The 18547-nt window shown below is 45.5% G+C and overlaps 1 protein-coding gene and 1 pseudogene across 1 annotated transcript; both read right to left on the minus strand.

The window, feature by feature from the left end:
* Positions 1 to 3531: 3531 nt before the first annotated feature.
* On the minus strand, positions 3532 to 5286 carry LOC133074097 (carbonyl reductase [NADPH] 1-like). Its single transcript, XM_061168041.1, has 3 exons — positions 5001 to 5286; positions 4199 to 4306; positions 3532 to 4001 (listed from the first exon to the last, which is right to left on the minus strand). Exons 1-3 carry the CDS (start codon positions 5284 to 5286, stop codon positions 3532 to 3534), a joined length of 864 nt encoding a protein of 287 aa, XP_061024024.1.
* Positions 5287 to 5932: 646 nt separating this feature from the next.
* On the minus strand, positions 5933 to 17537 carry LOC133074098 (carbonyl reductase [NADPH] 1-like; annotated as a pseudogene).
* Between the last annotated feature and the right edge of the window lie 1010 nt (positions 17538 to 18547).

Here is an 18547-nt window from a genome sequence, read left to right on the forward strand (position 1 = left end):
GGAAACAAACTCTCCATGAGGCCCCTCTGCATCTGAGGGCAAAAGGGCCAAGTACACGAGGGTCTCTGCTCCTTCTTCTAGGCTTTTGGGGGCTTTGGGTCCTGCCGTGTTGGTTCTCACCAACCCTGGGCAGCAGGCATTCAGGAGGATCTTGTTCCCTCCTCTCTGCTCACTCAGTTTCCTGGTCTGGATTCTGGATAGGACTGTGACTCCGATTTTTGTCACTCCATATGTGGTATTGGGCCAGCCCTCCTTCCTGTGCACCCCATTCTTTGTGTCTTCCACAAACTTGTTCATGAGCCCCACCAGCTCTTCCTCCGAGATGGTCTCACTCCTCAGTTTCTGCTGCAGTTTTTGGTGTGCAGGTTTTAAAAGCTGCAAAGTGCATTCTGCTTGACACATGTACCACTCTGCTAAAACACAACACAAATCATTGCCTAGAAGGGTGAGCACGAACATGAATACCCAATTTGCTGGGGTGTTGGACCTCAAACTTCCATTTAATGGCCAATTACCAGTTTCTGTGAGATTAGTTAAGACTGCTTATACAATAGAAGTACATGAAACAGCCTGGTAGCTTGTCATCGCCATGAAGTCTAGGATGATAGCAGAGAAAGAAATGCTCCAATGGGGGTGTCAGCATCCAGATTTACTGGTGCCTGGAGGGTCTGAGGGCAGGCGGTGACATCCTCTCTTAGTTCACTTATCCCAGATGCCTATAAGGTGAAGCTACATGCTGTCAAGACCACTCCTGCTTGAAATTTGACAAGGTCAAGCAGAAGCCCTGGGAATATCTATGGGATATGGTCATAGGATGTGGTGATGAACTGAACCTGTTGGACATGGCCAGGTGCGGGGTGTGCAGGGCCTTTTCAGGTACAGCTGACCAGGCTGGGGGCCAGCAGTGGTGGGACAGTATGGGATGGGGGGGGGGGGTCTGTCACAGCCCAAAAAGCCAAGACTGTGTTCCAGGGTCCAGTGCTGTGACTACTTGAGAAGGAGGCCCTGCTCCTTTCCCTCCCTCCTAGGAGGGGCCAGATGTTCCAGAAGGTTCCTAATGACCACTCCTGATGGCACCCCTCCCTGCTGCAGCATCCTGAGCCAAACTAGGACACAGCCCTCTCTTGATCCCACCTCTGAGATACACTGTGGTTTGCAGGGTGGAGTGGTGAGATTCCTCCAAACAAAACTGCTTAGTGAAGGGACATTAGGGGACTAGGGATTCCTGGCAGAGGAATAAAAATCATTAGAGGTGCTTCATGCGTGCATGTGTAGGTCTCCAAAAAGAGGGAGGAGTGCAGTTATTGTCTTGTGCTGGGTCCATCAAACCCGCAGAATCGAAATGGTTGCTTCTGCCTAAGATGCAGTGAAATTACTTAGGGTAACTGCTTTGAACTGTGGTGTTGGAGAAGACTGTTGAGAGTCCTTTGCACAAAAAGGAGATCCAACCAGTCCATCTTAAGGAAATCAACCCTGAATATTCTTTGGAAGGACTGATGCTGAAGCTGTAGCTCCAATACTTTGGCCACCTGAGGTGAAGAACTGACTTATTGGAAAAGACCCTGATGCTGGGAAAGACTGAAGGCAAGAGGAGAAGTGGGCAACAGAGGATGAGGTGGTTGGATGGCATCACTGACTCAATGGACATGAGTCTGAGCAAGCTCCAGGAGATGGTGAAGGACAGGGAAGCCTGGCGTGCTGCAGTCCATGGGGTCGCAAAGAGTCGGACACAACTGAGCAACTGAAAAACAACAACAACTACTTCTGAGGACATAGCTCTGCCTGCTCTCTTGATAGAAACTCAGCTTGTTAAAGACTTTGGTCCTGTGATTAGACTTTCTGTGTGGGCAGGCTACCTGACTGTGGAATTCAATGTGTCCCATATGGAAGGGTTGTTTATGAAACTTTTACTGTGTTCAGGGCCATTGACAGGAATGTTGTATTTAAAAGTTACACATCCTTGGGTTTGTTGGAAATGTGTACATTTTGATTTGTCTTAGGTCACAGTTAACAACTGGTTAATCACATGGGCTTTATTTTTCTGGAACTAAGGATGCATGATCATTGTGATTCCCCTGTCCATTTCCAAACTAGCAGATGTGATGCTGACTGTTGATCTAGACATTGATAATCCTCTGCTGTCATATGGTGTGGGGTGCAGGGGGAGGAGGAAAATAACAGACTAGCTGAAGGCCTACAGTTGTGAAGTCAACCTGACTCTTCAGGAAGGGCCCTGCCTTTGCCTTCAGGGGCTGTTGCTTCCCCAGGGCTGACAATCAGAGGTGGAAAGTGACAGGTAACCATGACAGTAGGGGCGTCTGTACAACATGGAGCTTCTGTGCATTGGGGATGTGGTGGACAGCTCTTGGGGCCTTGGGGAGCCAGATATGGTGCTGGCAAACAGGAAGTTGCCCTGGGTGCAGCTGGGCCCCTCTTTCAGGGACTCATGATATACGATACTTGGCACTTCCAATGTATTTTCAGCACTGTCACCTATATCCAGGCAATTAATCTTTACAGTACCGCAATCCTATGACAGTTCTCCTCATTTTACAATTTGAGGGGATACAGCTCATGCGGGATTTTGCTCAAGATCACACAGGAAAGGTGCAGAGCCAGGCTTTTTTTGGTTCAAGATGTTTATCTTGAAACATTTTAAGTAGAAAATTGAAAGCATAATAAAGTGGATACCCAGGTGTCCTCCCAACTAGGTTCAACTGTGATGAATATGTTACTCTAGTTATGTGTTCCACTTCTGTGTATAGTTTGCAGAAGCATGCTAATGTTGCAGACCTCCTGACACCTCATCCCACAAAAATGACACATTCACCCTGAAGAGATTTCACAGTGATCTCTCATACCCATCATACCATCCATTGTCAATTTTCCCCATCGTCTCAGATTCTTGTAGGATGTTATCTTTAATACCAGCGCCCCCTCACATTTACAATTGTTTTTTTTTTTTCCAATGAGTTTGGCATTTACAGGCACCAGAGCAGATGTTTTCCCCTCATGATGTGGTCCATGTTATACCAGAGGCTGGTCAGCTAAAGCTGGCAGACCCAATATGGCTATGCTTGTCAGCTTCTATATTGTCTCTGGCTATTTTCATGGTAAAAGAGAGGAGGTGAACAGTTCTCACAGAGACCACTTGAACCTGAAAACTAAAAGTATTTCCCATCTGGCCCTATTGATGATAGTTCGTTCCCCAAGTCATACTCTCACTTTCCTTGACCTACATTTTGGTCTATTAGACTTCTGAGCTGGTTCGGCATATAATCAGTTGGAACAAACAGACATTTATAAAGAACCATGTATTTATCTACTGATATTTATTCATTATTTGTCATCCATTCTTCTTTTATTCCCTGGGATCACATAAGAAATCACAAAAGATCTCACAGAATAGTAGCCATTTCAAAGTGGCTTTGAAATTTACATAGAAGTAGGCATGTTTTGATTTTTTTCATGGGGAGATATTTCGAACACTGTGTTTTCTTAGTCTAATCAGGACAGGTAACAAAGTGGGGCTTAGAGCTTTGGGTAGAACTGCGGCATGAATTGCCATTTTGCAACTTTTTTCTCATGGACAAACTGTCCATGAGGCCCCTCGGCATCCGAGGGCAGAAGGGCCAAGTACACAGGGGTCTCTATTCCTTCTTCTAGGCTTTTGTAGGCTTTGGGTCCCCCCATGTCGGTTCTCACCCACCCTGGGCAGCAGGCATTCAGGAGGATCTTGTCTCCTCCTCTCTGCTCACTCAGCTTCCTGGCTTGGATTCTGGACAGGGCCGTGATGCCGATTTTCGTCACTCCATATATATTATCATCCGGCCAGCCCTCCTTCCTCTGCACCCCGTTCTTTGTGTCTTCCACAAACTTGTTCATGAGCCCCACCAGCTCCTCCTCCGTGATGGTCTCACTTCTCAATTTCTGCTGCAGTTCAGGGCTGCAGCTTTCAAGAGCTTTGAAGCCCCATCCGCTAGACACATTCACCACTCTACCTAAAATGCAACACAAACCATTATCTGGGAAGGTATATATGATAATAATGAATACCCAATTCGCTGAGATGTTGGTCTCGATTCCCACTGGAGAGCCAGTTACCAGTTTCCAATGAGACGTAGGGGGTCTGGGGATCAGAGGCAGGTGGGCCTAGATCTTGTCAGAAACACTGCAGTTTGGGCTCAGGCAGACTCACCTTGGGGTTTCATTAGAGGCAGGAGTTCTGTGCATATATCACGGGTCCCAAAAAAATTTGTTTTCATGGTCATTTCTGCCTTAATTAGAACTGGCATGGAGTCACAAACTTTTAGGGCAGAAAAACAAACAAACAAACCAGGATTAATAAATATAAGCCATATGGTAAAAATGCTTACTTGATACAGTATTTTTTCCTGTGAAATCTGTTTTAGTCTAAGAGGTGGGTGGAATTAGTGAACAGTATTGTAACAGTGGGAATTTTGCAGTTTGATGTATGCTCAGTCACTTAGTCCTGTCTGACTCTTTGCGACCCCATGAACTGCAGCCCTCCAGGCTCCTCTGCCCATGAGATTTTCCAGGCAAGAATACTGGAGTGGATTGCTGTTTCCTTCCAGGGAGGAAGTTGGTTACAGTTTGATAAAGCCGTGTATTTATGTAAGATGGCATCATCAGGGGAGGCTGAACGAAGACAGCTCAGGCAATCTCTCACTGTACCACTCTCTACAATTTTTTATTGGTTTCAAAGCAAGATATACCCAACTGATCCTAAGTTCAATGAAATCAATACTGAAAAAATCCTGGGCGTTGTCCTTAACACTGATATCAAAGCTATTGCAAGGCCTTCTTGATGGAAAAGCTTGTAATCTCGGAGGACCTGCTCTCCCTGTGACCTCTGGCCTGTGCTCCATCCCTAGGGAGGGGGTTCTAGATCCCACAGCGGAGGTTCAGGCAGGAGCCCCGCCCCGCCCCGTCTGGCTCCCCTCACAGTGGCTATAAGGCCCCAGCTCCCACCCACTTACACTGGAAGGCGACGCCCGCGTTGTTGACCAGCACATCGAGCCCCCCGTACTCTTTGCTCAGGAAGTCGCGCACGGCGCGGATGCTCTGCAGGTCAGTGACGTCCAGCTGGTGGAAACGGGGGCTCAGGCCCTCCGCCTGCAGCTGCTGCACGGCCGCCAGACCCCGCGCCTCGTCCCGCGCCGTGAGCACCACGTCCCCCGGGAACCGCCGACACAGGTCACGCGTGATGGCAAAACCGAGGCCCTTGTTGGCCCCGGTGACCAGTGCCACGCGGGTGGAGGACATGGCCGGTGTGCAGGGTCCCTTGGAGTAGAGCTGACAAGGCTGGAGACCGACGGGGTGGCGCGGCGTGGGACGTGGAGACCCGTCACAGTCCCGGAAGGCAAAGAACTGTGTCCTAGGCTCCAGTGCAGTGACTAGTTGAGAAGGAGGAGGCTCTGCCGCTTTCTCCCCGCTTTAGGAGGGATCAGACGTTCCATAAGGAATAAATACCACCCCTGGCTCCACCTCTTTCCTCGTACTGTCTTCTCAGTCACGTCAGAGCACAACCCAGTTTTTTTCTTTAAACTTTTTATTTTATGTTGGAGCATAGGGCTTCCCTGCTGGCTCAAATGGTAAAGAATCTGCCTGCAGCGCTGGAGACCCGGGTTGATCCCGGGCTTCGGAAGATCCCCTGGAGAGGGAAGTGGCTACCCATCCAGTGTTCTTGCCTGGGGAATCCTGTGGACAGAGAAGCCTCCTGTGCTACCTTCCACAAGGTGGCAAAAACTCTTTACAAAATTAGCAGCCACCTCCCAATACTTTGATAGGGATACTTTGATTCTTTTTTCTTTCTTTTGTCTGTGTAGGGAAATTTGTGACAGTGTAAGTGTCTGTTTGGTGAACCTGGGATAGGAACATAATCAGACCTATGGGTACAGCTGTGATTGAGCTAACACACAACTTTTCTCTCGAAAACAAACTGACTGTGGAGCCCCTTGGCATCTGAGAGCAAAAGAGTCAAGGGGTCTCTGCTCCTTCTTTTGGGGTTCTTAAGGCTTTGTGTTTGCCCCCACCCTTGTCAGTTCTCACCCACCCTGGGCAGCAGGCATTCAGGAGGATCTTATCTCCTCCTTTCTGCCTAATCAGTTTCCTGGCTTGAATTCCAGACAGGACCGTGACGCTGATTTGTCACTTCATTTATATTATCCGGCCCGCCCTTCTTCCTGTGCACCCCGCTCTTTGTGTCTTCCACACACTTGTTCATGAGCCCCACCAACTCCTCCTCCGTGATGGTCTCACTTTGAAACTTCTGCTGCAGTTCAAGGCTGCATTTCTTTAGAGAGTTGACACTGACAAAGCTGGATACATTCACCACTCTGTCTAAAATACAACACAAATCAGTACATAGAAAGGCGAGCACGAGAAGGATGAATACCTAATTGGGGACAGGACTGACCTCTTGAAAGAGGACATTAGGGAAGGAAGAGAATGTATTTTGGGAAGGGGTTCCTCAGTGAGTTTTATCTGTTTTATTATTATAAGTAACAACATGTTATTTCTAATGTTTTTAAAAATTAAGCTATTAAGCTATCTAAAATTAATTATTTTAGAATTTACAGGAATGAACTATTTCACTCAAAGTCAATAAATAAGTAATGACCAGAGGAAGAAGTCTGTGAACCTATTACCCAGCATGACTTGTGAAAATTATTTTCAAAACTGAACTAGTTAAAGTCTCTGGAAATGGTGCTGAGGGTGTATAGCAAATGAAGAAACATTTTTTTTTCCAGACTATCTCGTTACTCAGGTGAGAACAGAGAGAATCTATTTCAACCATGACTGCTCCTTCCTTTCCTCCTTTCTGACCATAACAATGGAAACTTCACTCTGCGATGGTGCATCTGAGACACAGGGCTCCCTCCCAGCCAAGGGGCTGTGGTATCTTCCCAAGATGGGGATGACATCAGCATTTCTCATCTTGCTCCTCAGCTACCTGTTGCAGAGGTTCAGTTCCTGGCAAGTGTACCTAGGAGGTTAGGACTTCCTTCTCCAACCCAGCCCTCACTTGTGGGACCAAGGCTTTACCTTGGGCTGCGCATCCTGAGGATGCTGGAACCTAGACTGCTCTTGTTTGTGAGGCAGAAGTAGCATGCAAAGGGAAGTAACATGCTGGGAAGACCAGGGGCTACAGAGCCCCCCCTCCCAGCTCCTAACACAGGAATGTCATTGAAAGAGAAGTGAGAGGGTAACAGGTAGGAGGGTAATGGTAAAGGAAAGAAACAGTATGGACCTAAAAGAAGCAGAAGACGTTAAGAAGAGGTGGCAAGAATACACAGAAGAACTGTACAAAAAAGATCTTCACAATCCAGATAATCATGATGGTATGATCACTCACCTAGAGCCAGACATTCTGGAATGTGAAGTCAAGTGGACCTTAGGAAGAATCACTACAAACAAAGCTAGTGGAGGTGATGGAATTCCAGTTGAGCTCTTTCAAATCCTGAAAGATGATGCTGTGAAAGTGCTGCACTCAATATGCCAGCAAATTTGGAAAACTCAGCAGTGGCCACAGGACTGGAAAAGGTCAGTTTTCATTCCAATTCCAAAGAAAGGCAATGCCAAAGAATGTTCAAACTAACACACAATTGTACTCATCTCACATGCTAGTAAAGTAATGCTCAAAATTCTCCAAGCCAGGCTTTAGCAATACATGACCAGTGAACTTCCAGATGTTCAAGGTGGATTTAGTAAAGGGAGAGGAACTAGAGATCAAATTGCCAACATCTGCTGGATCATCAAAAAAGCAAGAGAGTTCCAGAAAAGCATCTATTTCTGCTTTATTGACTATGCCAAAGCCTTTGACTGTGTGGATCACAACAAGCTTTGGGAAATTCTGAAAGAGATGGGAATACCAGACTACCTGACCTGCCTCTTGAGAAATCTGTATGCAGGTCAGGAAGCAACAGTTAGACCTGGACATGGAACATCAGACTGGTTCCAATTGGGAAAGGAGTACATCAAGGCTGTATATTGTCACCCTTTGTATTTAATTTCTATGCAGAGTACATCATGAGAAACGCTGGGCTGGATGAAGCACAAGCTGGAATCAGGATTGCTGGGAGAAGTATCAATAACCTCAAATATGCAGATGACACCACCCTTATGGCAGAAAGTGAAGAAGAACTAAAGAGCCTCTTGATGAAAGTGAAAGAGGAGAGTGAAAAAGTTGGCTTAAAGCTCAACATTCAGAAAACTAAGATCATGGCATCCAGTCCCATCACTTCATGGCAAATAGACAGGGAAACAGTGGTGGTTTAGTTGCTAAGTCGTGTCCGACTCTTTCGATCCCATGGACTGTAGCCTGTCAGGCTCCTCTGTCCATGGGATTCTCCAGGCAAGAATACTGGAGTGGGTTGCCATTTCCTTCTCCAGGGGATTTTCCTGACCCAGGAATCAAACCCAGGTCTCCTGCATTGCAGGCAGATGATTTACCAACTGAGCTATGAGGGAAGCCCCACTGAGGAAACAGTGTCAGACTTTATTTTCTTGGGCTCCAAAATCACTGCAGATGGTGACTGCAGCCATGAAATTAAAAGATGGTTACTCCTTGGAAGAAAAGTAATGAGCAACCTAGACAGAATATTAAAAAGCAGAGACATTATTTTGCCAACAAAAGTCTGTCTAGTCAAGGCTATGGTGTTTCCAGTAGTCATGTATGGATGTGAGAGTTGGACTATAAAGAAAGCTGAGCTCAGAAGAATTGATGCTTTTGAACTGTGGTGTTGGAGAAGATTCTTGAGAGTCCCTTGGACTGCAAGGAGATCCAACCAGTCCATCCAAAAGAAATCAGTCCTGAGTATTCATTGGAAGGACTGATGTTGAAACTGAAACTCCAATACTTGGGCCACCTGATGTGACGAACTGACTCATTGGAAAAGACCCTGATGCTGGAAAAGATTGAAGGCAGGAGGAGAAGGGGACAACAGACGATGAGATGGTTGGATGGCATCACCGACTCAATGAATGTGAGTTTGAGTAAACTCTGGGAGTTGGTGATGGACAGGGAGGCCTGGCGTGCTGCAATCCATGGGGTAGCAGAGAGTGGGACAGGATTGAGCGACTGAACTGAACTGAGCAGGTAGAAATGCCAGAAGTCCCCAAGTGGCAAGAGGAAACAAACTGCAAATGACAGATGTTTTTTTTCCTTCTCTACACAGAATTAAAAGAGGCATCTTTTAATTCTGTGTTGAGGACACCTGGTTCTGCCTTGAGGTAAACAATGTGTTTTTCTTATGGATATGTTTCTTAAGCTGTGTTAATCAAACTATGTATTTGCTTTGGAATTTGCCTTTCTTCAAATGGTGCCGCCTATGTGGGTGGGGATGACACACCTCGTGCCATCCTATCTCTAAACTGCATACTGTGGGTTGGGGGCCTGGTGAAACTCCCACAGCCTTGAGGCGTCTCTCTTATCTGATTAATAGCTTGCTAAGAGACAAAACAACTTGCGAAAAACTAGCAAGAGAGCACACTTTCCTTCCCCTTCTGAGTCTATGCCAGAAGCTTTCACTATCTCTATTATACTTTAATAAGACTTTGCTACCTAAGAAGCTCCTGGTGTCAAGCCTCGTCTCTGACCCTGAATTGAAACCCATTCCTGGGAAGATCACGAATCCAGGCATAACACATGGCTCGCAGCAGCAACCTTTCAGAAGTGTCACCATCCCTGCCCCCACCTTCAGACCTGTGGTTTAGGTATTTAGCACAAGAAAGGGGAAAAGATAGGACATAAAAACCAAGAGGTCTGAAGTTCCTCCAAAAGGATGTGATTTCATTTGAATCAGAGTGTGGGGGCTTCCCAGGTAGCCCTAATGGTAAAAAACCTGCCTGCCAAAGCAGGAGACATTAGAGTCTCGGGTTCGATCCATGAGTGGGGAAGATCCCTTGGAGGAGGGCATGGCAACCCACTTCAATATTCTCGCCTGGAGCATCCCGTGGATGGTGGTAAAAAAAAGACCTAAACGGAGGGACACATTGCATTCATGAGGTAATAGACTCAGGTAAAATGTCAATTGGTCTCATATTGCTGTATGATTTAATGCAATTTAAATCAAAATCTCAGTAAGTTTTTTTTGTACACACAGACGAACATTCTAAAATTTATGTGCAATTGCAAAAGAACTAGAATAGCCAAAATATTTTTGGAAAAGAGAAACATTCAAGAATTATTATGATGCTAGAATAATCTTGACGTGGTACACAATCAAGAGAGAGGCAAACCTCTGTAAAATATCAATTGCCCATAATTTTGTGGCCAATTCTATTTTAAAAAGTCTTTTTAACAAATGGAGTTGAAAAAAATGGACGTTTAGGATATCTACCTTAGGTGAATGATATTTTATTATTACATGAGAACCCATGCACAGATGTTTATTGCAGCTCTGTTAATAATTTCCAAAAACTAGAAATAACTCAGATGTTGAACATAGTCCTATTACAGCCTGGCTAATGGCTGAGAGCTCAGAATGAAAAAAAAGCAGGGACCACTATGATATCAGAAGGGTATGACAGAGGATGAGATGGCTGGATGGCATCACGGACTCAATGGACATGAGTTTGAGCAAACTCTGGGAGATGGTGAAGGATAGAGAAGCCTGACGTGCTGCAGTTCTTGGAGTCACAAAGAGTCGGACAGGACTGAGTGACTGAACAACAAATATGATATCAAATACTGGGTCTATTCATGAGGAAAGGGAGAAGATTAGGAAGAGGGGTGGGAGGGTGATGAAACCTAAACCATTACTTTTATTTCTGAACACTTAATGGTATTATTTTTATATTCCCTTAAAATGTACATAAATGGCTTCATACTCTTATACTGTACTATTGTACTTTTTGTCCAATGCTCATTTTCTTCCTTCTTTGAGTAAAAAAACAAAAAAAGTGAAAGCTGTGCTAAAAAGCAATTAGGAAGAGACTGGTAGCTTTGACTAAATCATTTGCATCAGCAAGTTTGCTGGAGAAGGTTAAGGATAAGAGCCCTTTTTGGTTCAGAACAGACCACAAAAAGTACCCTTCAAAAGAGTCTGAATTAACTTGAATCGAGATCAATCTGTGGAGCAATTTATGCTGTGCGTGTGTGTGTTAACGTTGCTTCAGTAATGTCCAACTCTGTGTGACCCTATGGACTGTAGCCTGCCAGGCTCTGTTGTCCATGGGATTCTCCAGGCAAAGATACTGGAGTGAGTTGCCATGCCCTTCTCCAGGGGCTCTTCCTGTCCCAGGGATCAAATCCATGTCTTTTATGTGTCCTGCTGGTTCTTTAACACAAGTGCCACCTGGGAAGCCCAATTTATGCTGTGCCTTCTTACTTTTTCACATGTCTTCCATCTGCACAGTAGCAAGAAAAGCTATTAACTTCTAGGTTGGTTATAATCGATAATCAGATGACAGCCTCTTTTTTATTCGGTATTAGCTAGTCTACCTCAATGGTGACAATACCAACCTAGGAAGCTTGACCAGGAGATCCAAAGTTCTCTCCAGGTAATAAATTCCTGAAAGTGCCTGCTTGCTCTTCCCAATGTGTTCCGTGCCAGCCCCGCCCACTGACCCAGTCCCCAGGGGTTGGAGCCAGTCACCTGGAGCCCTCTCCCTGGACCCCACACCCTTCAAGCAGAATCACACCCTGGATTAAGTCATGCTAAGATGATCCACTATAGCTTTTCCCAACAAAACTTGACACGGAAGACTTCTCCCATGTCAAAAGGCATGTAAACCTTGCATTCATCTGATAATATACTGTACTTAAATTTCCGTGTACTCTAAGCTTTGTGAGGCAAGATAAAGTGTTAAACAGAGGCTGCCTTAGCAAACCCAGAGATTATTCATTGCTCCTTCTGGAAAAAGCCCAAACACAGCAAGGAACTGCCCAGTTAATAAGAAGAGTAGCCATGCAGAAGTCATCAGCACGAGGCCCAAGAGGCAGGCAGAGACCACGTACAGCTGACTGGGAACTCCACAGCTGCCCTCAAGTGTTGGGAGGACTGGAGAGTCACATGACACGCTAAGGAGTGGACTTCTGAACTCCTAGTGAGCCAAGTCTTAGAAGTGGTAGAACTTTCCAGGAGGACCAGACAGGGAAACAGGGCAGAAGCAGGGTGTAAATTGTAAACATGTCTACTAATCTCTAGGCACACTCTTAATCTTTCTAAAAGGATCTGTTTAATGGTTGTGGCCCCTTACTTCAGTGTAAACGTTACAGTAGTTTAACCCAAAGGAATATGAGTTTGTTTTGTCCAGAACATTGAGCACACTGGAAGGCAGTTATCGGATTACAGAGATCTCTACTAGCCATGCTAAGGGCTTGAACTTCACTTCAGGATTTTTGGGAGGGGCAGTGAGCTTGCTCAGAAAAGAAGAGACTCAGGAAGGGCAGGGGTTCCCTTAGAAGGGTTTACAGTTGTCTAGAAATGACAGCTGAAGGCCTGTTTGTAGTGCTGGGACAGGGGAGAAGGTTGGGAAGAAACTCAATCAGACAACTCTTAGGACCTGCTAAATGACAATATGTGGGCAGGCAAGGTGACCTCCAGGTGCCTGGTGGGTGGATGAGGGGATCAGTGACCAAGATGACTCGGGAAAGTGTGAGTCTTTGGAAATATTTGTTTTAGATGAGGGGATTCAGGGGAGGAAGGGGGATCTGGAGAGGATGGAGAGGTAAGAAGACAGAATGTGTGCCTGGAACTCTGGGAATTTTCTAGGCAGTTGACAGATTGTGGTAGGGGGTGGTGGGGTGGTGTGCTAATGAACTGGTGGTGGTGCAGGCTCCACTAGCCTGGGTAAGAAGGGGACAGGGGAGAGAAGGTCAGGGAAGGACTCCTGAGGGAACTCCCCCTGTGATGGGCACAGAGCAAGTCAAGGGCCCCTTGGAGGAGGAAAGTTCTGAGCTAAGAGGGGAAAGAGAAGAAAGAGCCAGTTGTGCAAAAAGCAGGTGGACAGACAGGACCAACGACCTGGGCAGTGTGTGGAGGAACCTCAGGGTGCAGGACACCCGGCTGGGTGGACACGGTGGAGGCCAGCGAAGCTGAGCAGGAGTGGTAGGGGGTCTGTAGATGAGACCAGAGCCAGGTGGAGACCAGATCTTGCCAGAAGCACTGCAGTCTGGGCTCCAATCAGACTCACCTTGGGGCTTTATTAGAGGCAGGAGCTCTGTTTGGCACACATTTCTGGTGCCAAAGAAGTTTGTTTTCATAGTCACCTCTGCTTGAATATGAAATGGTGTGGTATCAGCAGCTTTCAGGAGAAAAGGAAAGTGGTGTGAATAAACAGTACTCATGTGGTGGTATTCCATGAGAAGATATAAACAATAGTAAAATTGGTAGTATTTTGCCAGTGTGAATTTCCCAGTTTGATAATGCCTTATAGTTTTGTAGTAAGATAGCAACACTGGGGGAGGCTGCACCAAGGGTGAAGATTTGGGACCTCTGGATCCTTTTGCCATCTCGTGGTTTATGTAAGATTGTATTACAAAATAACCGGGCTGCGCAAAGTTCAATCAGAAAGAGGCTGCGGGACTACCTGGAAAGGGGCTCAGGATTCTGAGCCAGAGAAACACGAAGTTCCCTCTGGCTAGAGCGCATATTCTCAGATCCTTAAAGCTTTGAAGGCGATGCCCTTCTGGGCCCCCGTGACCAGCATTATGCACAGCGCAGCGTCATGCAGGTGTTGGATGACATAGCCAACGGCAGGGGCGCTCCAGGTGCTTGAGTGGATAGCGCAACTGTCCCAAAGTCACCGGCGCCGCGACCTGCGGAGGCCGGTCCACAGTCAGAGAAGCCAGCAAGAGCTGGGTTCCAGGCTCCAGCGCTGTGACTTGTAGAGAAAGAGGCTCCGGTCCCCAGTTTTCCCTTCTTTAGAGGGGCAGTCTGTTTCTGAAGGTTTTCAAACACCGCATCGCGAGCGTACTCCTCCCCGCGTTGCACCCACTGTTGATCCCACCTCTGAGCCACAACTGAGCCAAGCGGTGGTCTGCGGGGGTGGAGAGGGGCTTCCCCAGAGCAAAACCAGACGGTGGTGAGTCGAAAGGGTCTGAAGATTTACTGCAGTTTGAATGAAGAAACTAGTGTAGGAGAAACCCAAAAAGAGAAAAACAAGTGCTGACAATTTTCTTGGGCAGGCGCCGGTCATCCAATGCAAAATGAGGATGCTTGCTTTTTTCTTGAATACAGTGAAATGATTTCGACCTCGTACCTGCTTCTCAGGACCTAGATTCACTTCCTTGCTTCAGAGAAACTCAAGAGAGGGAATGAGAGACAGAAGGTCCAAGTGTGGGCCGGGTACCCAGCTCTGTGGGATCCCAGTGCGCCCCCACGTGGGCGAACGTGTTTATGAAACTCTCCTTGTGTGCCAAGCCTCTTGCCTCAATGTGTTTAATTTATCTTGCATAACTCCTTTGGGTGCTAAGTGGGTAATTTTAGGTTTGTCCAAGTGTTAAGGGAAGTACGCTGATGAAAACTGCTCACCCTTGCCAGGCACCATAGTAACCATTTGCATGAGTTGTTTTATGACAGGAGATCCTGATAAGGAATAGGGAACTAATAAGCCACCACCAACTGGAAGAGTTTGGGAAAGGTCGAAAGAAGACACTGTGTGTCCGTCCACTTCCCAGAATCCCTCCCGCTAGCATCCATCTTGATTGAGTGATGAGTGCCGCACCAGGAGAGACTGTGAATTAGAATGATTGGCCAAAGACCACCCGGAAACCAATCCCATCACCATAAAACCCTAGACTGTGGGCCACATGGCAGAGCAGTTCTCCTGGGCTCCCTGACCCTCCTGCTCTCCTCCTGGGGCCCTTTCCCAATAAAATCTCTTGCTTTGTCAGCACATGTGTCTCGGACAATTCATTTCCGAGTGTTAGACAAGAGCCCAGTTTCAGGCCCTGGAAGGGGTCCCCCTTCCTGCAACACAAGGAGGATACATATGTGTTTTCTTTGCTCTCAGTGAAATCTGTGCTCACAAAGGTCAACTGAAGATGAATCAATCTCCAAAGTGTGTATGGGGTGGACAAACGGAGCTCTCCCACCCACCTTCTTTAGTGTAATTTCAGTGCATTTAATCCAAGTATGTTTGCTTAGTGAGTTTCAGATTTATGCAGAGCTGCGATCTCATCATGACTCAGCTTTTCCCAAGCACAGCTTGGCTGAGCTGCCAAGAATGGAGGCAAAGATTGAGAAGATGCAAGGAATTGTTACTAAAGACTTAGGAGAACTACAGAATGAACAAACAGAGATGAACTAATACACTAGAAGGAATCAATAGCAGAATAACAGAGGCAGAAGAATGGATAAATGACCTAGAGGATGGAATGGTGGAAATCCCACTGCCTCGGAATAAAAGATAGAGGCAAGAATGAAAAGAAATGAAGACAGCCTAAGAGACCTCTGAAACAACATTAAACACATCAACATTCACATTATAGGGGTCCCAGAAGGAGAAAAGAGAGAGAAAGGACCTGAGAAAATATTTGAAGAGCTAATATCTGAAAACTTCCTGGACACAAGAAAGCAAATAGTCAACCAAGTCTAGGAAGCACAGTGTCCCGGAAGGAGGAACACCCTGAGACACATAGTGATCAAACTGACAAAAATGAAAGACAGAGATAAAATAGTAAAAGCAGCAACAGAAAAATGACAAATAATGTACAAGGGAACTCCCATCAGGCTATCAGCTGATTTCTCAATAGAAGCTCTGCAAGCCAGAAGGGAATGGCATGATACATTTAAAGTGATGAAAGGGAAGAACTTACAACCAAGAATACTCAGCAAGACTCTCCTTCACATTTGATGGAGAAATCGAAAGTTTCCAGACAAGCAAAAGTTAAGAGAATTCAGCACCACCAAACCAGCTTTACAACAAATGCTAAAGGAACTTCTCTAGCCAGGAAACAAGAGAAGGATAAGACCTACTTACCAAAAATAAACCCAAAGCAATTAAGAAAATAGTAATAGGAACACCCAAAAAAGATGTCCTTTTCATTATAGGAGACTGGAATGCAAAAGTAGGAAGTCAAGAGATACCTGAATTAACAGGCAAATTTGCCTTTGGAGTTTAAAACAAAGCAGGTCAAAGGCTAAAAGAGTTTTGCCAAGAGAATGCACTGGTCATAGCAAACATCCTCTTCTAACAACAGAGAAGACTCTCTACATGGACATCACCAGATGGTCAATACCAAAATCAGATTGATTATATTCTTTGCAGCCAAAGATGGAGAAGTTCTATACAGTCAGCAAAAACAAGACCGGGAACTGACTGTGGCTCAGATCATGAACTCCTTATTGCCAAATTAAGACTTAAATTGAAGAAAGTAGGGAAAACCACTAAGACCATTCAAGTATGACCTAAATCAAATCCCTTAACAAGGATAAAGTGAAAGTGACAAATAGATTCAAGGGATTAGATCTGATAGACAGAGTACCTGAAGAACTATAGATGGAGATTCATGACATTATACAGGAGGCAGTGATCAAAACCATTCCCAAGAAAAAGAAATGCAAAATGGTTGTCTAAGGAGGTCTTACGAATAGCTGAGAAGAATAGCTGAGAAAAGAAGAGAATCGAAAGGCAAAGGAGAAAAGGAAAGATATTCCCATTTGAATGCAGAGTTCCAAAGAATAGCAAGGAGAGATAAGAAAGCCTTCCTCAGTGATCAGTGCAAACAAATAGAGGAAAACAATAGAATGGGGAAGACTAGAGATCTCTTCAAGAAAATTAGAGATACTAAGGGAACATTTCATGCAAAGATGGGCTCAATAAAGAACAGAAATGGTATGGACCTAACAGAAGCAGAAGATATTAAGAAGTGGTGGCAAGAATCCATAGAAGAACTAAACAAAAAAGATCTTTATGATGCAGGTAGCTGCAGTGGTGTGATCATTCACCTAGAGCCAGACATCTTGGAATGTGAAGTCAAGTGGGCCTTAGGAAGCATCCCTATGAACAAAGTTAGTGGAGGTGATGGAATTTCAGTTGAGCTATTTCAAATCATAAAAGATGATGCTGTGAAAGTACTGCACTCAATATGTCAGCAAATTTGGAAAACTCAGCAGTGGACACAGGACTGAAAGAAGTCAGTTTTCATTCCAGTCCCAAAGAAAGGCAATGCCAAAGAATGTTCGAACTACCACACAATTGCACTCATCTCACATGCTAGCAAAGTAATGCTCAAAGTTCTCCAAGCCAGGCTTCAACAGTATGTGAGTCATAAACTTCCAGATGTTCAAGGTGGACGTAGAAAAGGCAGAGGAACCAGAGATTAAATTGCCAACATCCACTGGATCATCAAAAAAGCAAGAGAATTCCAGAAAAACATCTACTTCTGCTTTACTGACTATGCCAAAGCCTTTGTGTGGATCACAACAAACTGTGGAAAATTCTTAAAGAGATGAGAATTCCAGACCACCTGACCTGCCTCCTGAGAAATCTGTATGCAGGTCAAGAAGCAACAGTTAGAACCAGACATGGAACAACAGACTGGTTCCAAATGAGGAAAGGAGTACATCAAGGCTGTATATTGTCATCTTGCTTATTTAACTTATATGCAGAGTACATCAAGTGAAATGCTGGGCTGGTTGAAGCACAAGCTGGAATCAAGAGTGCTGGGAGAAATCAATAATCTCAGATACACAGATGACACTACCCATATTGCAAAAAGCAAAGAGGAACTAAAGAGCCTCTTATTGAAAGTGAAAGAGGAGAGGGAAAAAATTGGCTTAAAGCTCAACATTCAGAAAACAAAGATCATGGCATCGGGTCCCATCACTTCATGGCAAATAGATGGGCAAACAATGTAAACAGTGAGAGACTATTTTTTTGGGGCTCCAAAATCAATGCAGATGGTGACTGCAGCCATGAAATTAAAGGACACTTGCTCCTTGGAAGAAAAGATGAGCAACCTAGATAGCATATTAAAAAACAGAGACATTACTTTGCCAACAAAGGTCCATCTAGTCAAGGCTATGGTTTTTCTAGTAGTCATGTATGGATGTGAGAGTTGGACTGTAGAGAAGGCTGAGCACCGAAGAATTGATGCTTTTGAACTGTGGTGTTGGAGAAGACTCTTGAGAGTCCCTTGGACTGCAAGGAAATCCAACCAGTCCATCCTAAAGGAAACCAGTCTTGAATATTCATTGGTAGGACTGATACTGAAGCTGAGGCTCCAATACTTTGGCCACCTCATGCGAAGAACTGACTCACTGAGAAAGACCCTGATGCTGGGAAAGATTGAAGGCAGGAGGAGAAGGGGATGACAGAGGATGAAATGGCTGGATGGCATCACCGACTCAATGGATATGAGTTTGAGCATGCTCCGAGTTTGGTGATGGACAGGGAAGCCTGGCTTGCGGCAGTCCATGGGGTCACAAAGAGTCGGACACGACTGAGCAACTGAACTGAGGTGGGATTGTGGTCCCTTCCTGGTAGTTTTTTTGGCCTGAGGTGACCCAGACCTTAGGTTTACAGGCTGTATCATCAATGGTGACTGCCAAGACAGTTTATGCCAAAGGAGACC

The sequence above is a fragment of the Dama dama genome, chromosome 19 (assembly GCF_033118175.1).
Source record: "Dama dama isolate Ldn47 chromosome 19, ASM3311817v1, whole genome shotgun sequence".
NCBI classification, from domain to species: Eukaryota; Metazoa; Chordata; class Mammalia; order Artiodactyla; family Cervidae; genus Dama; species Dama dama.